The sequence below is a fragment of the Neoarius graeffei genome, chromosome 8 (genome assembly GCF_027579695.1).
Source record: "Neoarius graeffei isolate fNeoGra1 chromosome 8, fNeoGra1.pri, whole genome shotgun sequence".
NCBI lineage: Eukaryota > Metazoa > Chordata > Actinopteri > Siluriformes > Ariidae > Neoarius > Neoarius graeffei.
Window position 1 is genome coordinate 36,943,147 of NC_083576.1, and position 7,613 is coordinate 36,950,759.

At 39.6% G+C, this 7,613-nt stretch overlaps 1 protein-coding gene across 1 annotated transcript in view; it reads right to left on the reverse strand.

Annotated features, from left to right (window-relative positions):
• Window positions 1–283: 283 nt before the first annotated feature.
• The window catches only part of timm8a (translocase of inner mitochondrial membrane 8 homolog A (yeast)), a 40,374-nt gene continuing 33,044 nt past the window's right edge, over window positions 284–7,613 (reverse strand). Inside the window, exon 2 of the mRNA XM_060927619.1 lies at window positions 284–527. Within this exon, the coding sequence (XP_060783602.1) occupies window positions 366–527 (162 nt within the window). The 3' untranslated portion in view covers window positions 284–365. The remainder of the gene's footprint in view (window positions 528–7,613) is intronic.

Below are 7,613 nucleotides of genomic sequence, written 5' to 3' on the forward strand. Positions count from 1 at the left end.
TAAAACCATAATGTAACTCCTGATTTTAAATACAGAAAACAAATTAAACCGTTAACAAGTGATGCAAGTAAACATTTTCAATAATCATACATTATCCAGTTGCCATGCTTAAATTTATGCTATATCCAAATGTTTACACTAGAGTGGGTTACCTATGGTAAATTTTAAGGAAGGTTTCAATTTTTTTTTTTTTTAAACTTTTGCCACAAGCAAACAACAATGGAAGCCTCCTGTACATGTTTATATTGATCCATTTCTAAATCTAGAATATCACAAATAATAATCAGGCATTTTGACTGTTTAATGACTGTTATTTCACAAGGGCTGTAGGAACAGAAAATGTCTGTTCTGGTCTCAGGGTTCAGCTAGTCTGTTATGGTCTCTGAGAAGGAGTCTCTTGTCTTCTGAGTTTGTTCAAGTCTGTTGAGGATGAACTGGCTTGCATCAATGAAACGTTCAACACAATTTATAAAACACACTTCTGTCCTTGAGTCAAGCTTCGGACCAGGCTTATCCATGCATTTCTCCTATACAAAAAAAAACAAACAAAAAACACAAATACATTGATTTAGGACAATTACAGCATGTTCAAAAACTGATGAAGAGAACCACAATAAATTACAAAAAAGGAAGTTACACAGCTCTTTCTGTAAATGTTAGAACATTAACAAAGGATGCATTAGCATAAAGGAGGCAGCTCCCATCCGCTGTACAAAAGTTCTGGAATAATGCAGCTCTGTAATAATAATCATGCCATCAGCAGGCTTTCAACTGTGGGATGGGGTCATAGCTTAAACTTTATATGATCATTTACAGTGGTAATACATGTTTATAGGTAAAAGGTTATAGTATTTCCAAGGAGAAATAAAAGTGTTTCCCCTACCATTATATTGGGGGAAAATTATATAAGAGCTGGCTGCTGGCTAACTTCCTTCTATTTAACTCTGACAAGACAGGTGTATTCTTGTACTAGGACCATATGCAGCTAGAAGTAGATTCTCTGATTACATAGTCACTCTGGATGGCTTTTCTGTTTCTCCACATGCAACAGTAAAAAGTCTTCAGGGTGATCATTGATTCCAGGCTTTCATTTGAAGCTCATAGATAATTATATTAATATTAAATTACATTTATATAGCGCCTTTCTCAAACTCAAGGTTGCTTTACATAGGTCAAATAAAACAAAAAAAAAGTGGCTAAAGAGTGGTGAGTTAATGCACTGGTGGAGAAATGTTCATGAAAAAGGTTTTGAGATGAGATTTGAAAAAAGGAAAAGAAGAACAGTCACAGAGGGATTGAGGAAGGGAATTCCAGAGCTTGGGGGCCATGGTGCTGAAGGACCACGAAGGTGAAAGTAATCAGTGTCCTAGGAGTTCCCGAAATGAAAAACAGTTGCGAAAAACACAGGAGAGTAGCGGCAGCCAGACGCGCACAGCGTTCACTCAACCAGAAATGACATAACCTGATAGCTTTCTTTAATCTCAGAAATACTGAGAAGATAAGAAATGTCACTACATGATGCAGACAAACTAGTTCATGCTTTTGTTACCTCTAGGTTGGATTACTGTAATGCATTACAGTCTGAATGTTCCAACAGATGCATAAACAAGCTCCAGTTAGTTCAAAATGCAGCTAGAACTAGAAGATATGACCATATCACCCATCTTATCCACACTGCATTGTCTCACAATCAAATTTCGTATTGATTATAAAATACGACTACTGACCTTTAAAACACTGAATGGTCTTGCACCACAGTACCTGAGTGAACTTCTGATCCTTGATGACCCGCCATGCCTACTTAGATCAAAAGGTGCAAGCTATCTGTTGGTACTGTAGCTCATATAGTGAAAGCTGCATCAGGGGGCAGAGCCTTTTCTTACAAAGCCCCACAGTGATGGAACAGCCTTCCGAGTAGGGTTTGGGATTTGGACACAGTCTCAGTTAAGTCTAGGCTGGAAACATATCTTTAGTTAAACCTTTTGTTAATAGCTTTTTACTTAGTAAAGGAGTAGATCTGGAAGGTCCTCAGGCATAGAGTGCTTCGGTAAACTGGGATGTATGGATGCTGTCAGCCCCCCACTCTCACGTGTTCACTTGGGTTTGTTGACAGTGGAGTGGCTGGCTGCTTTATGTCCCAGGGCTCCCTCATGCTGGCTTCATTCTGGCTCTCCCTTTTGGTTATATGGTCATAGTCTTGCTGGAGTCCCTGCTTGCCCTCAGTGCAAAATCTATGCTGGTCTTAACCCTTAGGTGGCACTGGGCATACCCAACAACCAGGGTTTTCTCTCTCTCTATCGAGTTACATATTGATCCTGAGACACCAGTGATGCTGACCTATTCAGCTCTTTGGACCTGCTATGATGACTGAGGACTACAACTACCATGATAAATTCAGGACTACAGTTGTCATGTACAATCTTGCACTCAAGTCTCCATCAATGAACAGCTGAGGACTTCAACAAAATAGACTTTATGCTAAAACTAGAATGAATTTGCTGGTTACAGAGTTGTACTTTGTGACTATACACAACATGGTTACAGAAGCGTGTTATTTTTAAACATGCTGTCTCATCATCCCTTTTGAGTCTGGTTCCTCTCAAGGTTTCTTATGTTGGTTGAGGGAGTTTTTCCTTGCCATTTTCACCACAGGCTTGCTAATAAATTTCTTGGTGATAAAATTAGCTCATATGTTTATAGAAAATTCAAGACTTTAAAGCTCAATTTCAATATCCTGTCAGTTGTAGACCTGAACCATCGTAGGTGCAGGTTATTTGTTGATCGTGCTGATAGTCAAGGGTCCAGCAGGGGGCAGAGCCTTCTCACAACGCCCCACAATTATGGCGTTATGCCCTTCCCCCACTCATGTGTCCACTCGGGTTTGTTGACAGCGGAGTGGCTGGCTGCTTTGTCAAGTCAAGTTTATTTGTATAGCGCTTTTAACAATAAACATTGTCGCAAAGCAGCTTTACAGAATTTGAACGACAAAACATGAGCTAATTTTATCCCTAATCTATCCCCAATGAGCAAGCCTGCGGCGACAGTGGCAAGGAAAAACTCCCTCAGACGACATGAGGAAGAAACCTCGAGAGGAACCAAACTCAAGAGGGAACCCATCCTCATTTGGGCAACATTAACAATTTTAACATGAAGACAGTTTCGCTGATGTTGTAACTCTTCATTGATGGAAACTTGAGTGCAAAACTGTTCATGACAACTGCAGTCCTAAAGTTAGCAAGTCAACTGTAGTCCTCAGCCATAAAAGCATTACTGTAAGAGTCCAGAGTGTCCTCCAGGTGTAACTTTCAACTGTCCTCATGGGGCCATCCTCCACAGGAGCGATGTGATAAGACTCCAACCAGACACAGGGCACCAGGATGGATCAAGCAGGTCCGAGGGGCAGAAGAGGTCAGCATCTCAATCCCAGGACCTTATGTCCTCACGTCTGTGTTACCTTCTGGTACTCCCTTTCACTTATGCTGTCATACATAGTTAGTCTTGCTAGAGTCCCAGCTTGTACTCAACACACAATGTATTCTGCTCTTAACTATGACGTGACAATGAGCATCCCTAACAATTAGGCATGCAACGATATGCAATGATAAATTGCAATACAAATTTATGTCTATTCAAATCAATGAAACAAATCTGACTGTGAACATTATCAGGATGCATAATCTTGTTTTTTCCTAGCTGTAATTGCTTTGTTTACACAGCAGAGGGACAATAATGTACAATAGTGGGAAAGCACCCTAGGTGGAAGTCTCTCAGCTCCAATTCCAGAAAAACACCATATTTAAAAAAAATAAAAACTAACAAAAACCACAGATCTAAAATGGGAAGGGGCTGTTGTGCAACTTACTGTACAAATAAGACAGTGCTCTTTTTACAGACTACCAAAAGCTAAAGAGAAGCAAATGGAAGCAGTACAAACATCCATTAAAGTTGATAAACAAAAGGCCAATTTGTTACTTTTATTTTTAATAAAAGTAATATTTTACTTAATATGCTGTTACATTTTACTCCATGTGGGCAAATAATTATTGCTGGTTATTAAGCAAATGAAACAAAATAAAAAAAAAAAAAGCAATATTTAAGCTGATAAACATTATGAAAAATGTTGCATTTTTGGTAATAAAATTTTAATTTAAAAAAAAATTGTGGAAAAATTGGATGTTTTAACTAAATTACTATATTTACTAGTTCAATGAAAGGAAAGTGGTCAACAGTTTATCAAAAATCAGGTATAGTTATGATAATTATACTTTAAATATTTATAATTTTTCAATAAAAGTCAAACTGTAACGAAAAATAAATAAAAACTACCCAATGCCCTATTATGGTGCATGTGTTATAACCCATTACCTGATATGCAATTTTAAGAGTTAGATTCACCCAAACTCAAAGTTTCTGGAGAAAAGTTAAATCTTGATTAATCCAGTAAAACTTGAAAATTAATTTAATGAAATGAAACCAAAAGAAAACAAGTTGGACAAAGAATCATGTTGTGAATAGTCAGATATATGTGCCACTGAAGGAAAAAAATGCTTTCTCCCTCACACCACTTCTGTCATGTCTCGAAGACATCAAGGCCTGGATGGCCTTGAACTTCTTAAATTTTAATGAAAATAAAACATAAGTGATGGTGTTTGGCCCCAGCGGCTCTTGTGAACCCTTGCCCGTTGATTTGGGCCCTTTGGCAGACTATGTAAAGCCAACAGTCACAAACTTGGGTTTTAAGATGGACAGTGATTTTAAATTGGATCGGCAAATTAGTTCCGTAGTGAAGTCCAGCTTCTTTCAAATTAGGCAGCTGGCAAAGGTGAAGCCTTTCCTTGCACAAACGCACTTTGAGACAGTAATCCACGCCTTCATAACATCTCGGCTGGATTACTGTAATGCACTTTATTTTGGAGTCAGCCAGTCCTCCCTTGCATGTCTCCAGCTGGTGCAAAATGCAGCCACTCGCCTCCTAACTGGAGCACATAACTCCCATCCTGGCCTCCCTCCACTGGCTGCCTGTGCACTTTAGAGTCCATTTTAAGATTCTTTTATTTAAGTCTTTAAATGGTCTCGCCCCCCTTTACCTCTCTGAGCTCCTTCAACCCGACGCTCCTGCTCAGTGCCTCAGGTCAGCTGATTTGCTGCTCCTGGAGGTACCGAGGTCCAAACGGAAGCTCAGAAGCGACAGAGCTTTCTCCACTGCTGCTCCAAAATTATGGAACGAGCTGCCATTGCACATTAGGTAAGCCTCCTCACTGCCCATTTTTAAAACTAGTCCTAAAACCCATTTTGACTCCTTGGCTTTTAACTCTGCATGAGACTCTGCTCTTGTTTTAGTGTTTTATGGTTTGCTTTTATTTATTGTTTCTAATTGCTTTTAAAAACAATAAAACAACTGTTCTACTGTCTGTTTTATTTATTTCATTGCTTTTAATTGTTTTATGTCTTTATGTACAGCACCTTGTTTTCAACTACAGTTGCTTTAAAGTGCTATATAAATAAAGTTGAGTTGAGTTGAATGAAAAACCATAAGTGAGCTCGGCACTGTTGTAAAACTCCCACGAAATCTCATCTCATTATCTCTAACCCTAACCGCTTTATCCTTCTACAGGGTCGCAGGCAAGCTGGAGCCTATCCCAGCTGACTACGGGCGAAAGGCGGGGTACACCCTGGACAAGTCGCCAGGTCATCACAGGGCTGACACATAGACACAGACAACCGTTCACACTCACATTCACACCTACAGTCAATTTAGAGTCACCAGTTAACCTAACCTGCATGTCTATGGACTGTGGGGGAAACCGGAGCACTCGGAGGAAACCCACGCGGACACGGGGAGAACATGCAAACTCCACACAGAAAGGCCCTCGCCGGCCCCGGGGCTCGAACCCAGGACCTTCTTGCTGTGAGGCGACAGCGCTAACCACTACACCACCGTGCCGCCCCCGGATGTTATATGATGTAGTTTTTTTTTTTTTAAACACATGCACCTGCTGTATTTGGCTTCCCCAGAATTTCATAAACAATAACATAGCTGGATCAAGGTGACTGAACTGGTTTTGGTAGAACTTTGACATAACTCTTGAATAATTACTATAAAAATGGTGACGTTCAACAAAATACTCAAAGTGTCCTGTCAAACAAGCAGATGTGGATTTAACACCATTGTACATCAGCATTGTGAGCTGCTTTGTATTTTCCAGGGTGAGGTGTTCCCACTCAATCCCCGGATGTCTTTTTTTCATCCAATCAGCATGCACAATGATAAGCCCTCACATCATTTACAACATGGAGGGACACTGCTAGTTTGTTGAGACGGATATTAAATTTTTTTGTCAAAAGAAAGAAAAAAAAAAAGGCTGTGTGATAAACAAAAACCCGCGACATCACTGAAAGTCCTCTGCGTTTTCTACTCCAGGTTAACCACTTGCAAAGAATGACCAAAAAACCTTTAACTCCATGGATTGTCAGTGGGGGGAAAATAGCAAAATTGTGGCCACACACTGCGACTGTATGGCTCTCTCCTTCTCTGTGTATGCCTGAGTGTGTGTATATAATTCATTCATCCCTTGAGATGTGTGCGCACGCGCATGCATGTAATGTAATATAAAACAAAATAAAATAAAAAAATTTTAAAAAAGCACACACACACACACAGTGTGTGTGTGTGTGTGTGTGTGTGTGTAGGTGTGTATGTATATATATATATATATATATATATATATATATATATATATATATATGTATGTATGTGTATATATATATATATATATATATATATATATATACACACACACGCATATTTTATATTATATATATATATATATATATATATATATATATATATATATATACACACACACACACACACACAGTGGGGCAAAAAAGTATTTAGTCAGCCACCAATTGTGCAAGTTCTCCACTTAAAAAGATGAGAGAGGCCTGTAATTTTCATCATAGGTACACTTCAACTATGAGAGACAGAATGGGAGGAAAGAATCCAGGAAATCACATTGTAGGATTTTTAATGAATTAATTGGTGAATTCCTCGGTAAAATAAGTATTTGGTCACCTACAAACAAGCAAGATTTCTGGCTCTCACAGACCTGTAACAACTTCTTTAAGAGGCTCCTCTGTCCTCCACTCGTTACCTGTATTAATGGCACCTGTTTGAACTCGTTATCAGTATAAAAGACACCTGTCCACAACCTCAAACAGTCACACTCCAAACTCCACTATGGCCAAGACCAAAGAGCTGTCAAAGGACACCAGAAACAAAATTGTAGACCTGCACCAGGCTGGAAAGACTGAATCTGCAATAGGTAAGCAGCTTGGTGTGAAGAAATCAACTGTGGGAGGAATTCTTAGAAAATGGAAGACATACAAGACCACTGATGATCTTCCTCGATCTGGGGCTCCACGCAAGATCTCACCCCATGGGGTCAAAATGATCACAAGAACGGTGAGCAAAAATCCCAGAACCACACGGGGGGACCTAGTGAATGACCTGCAGAGAGCTGGGACCAAAGTAACAAAGGCTACCATCAGTAACACACTACACCGCCAGGGACTCAAATCCTGCAGTGCCAGACGTGTCCCCCTGCTTAAGC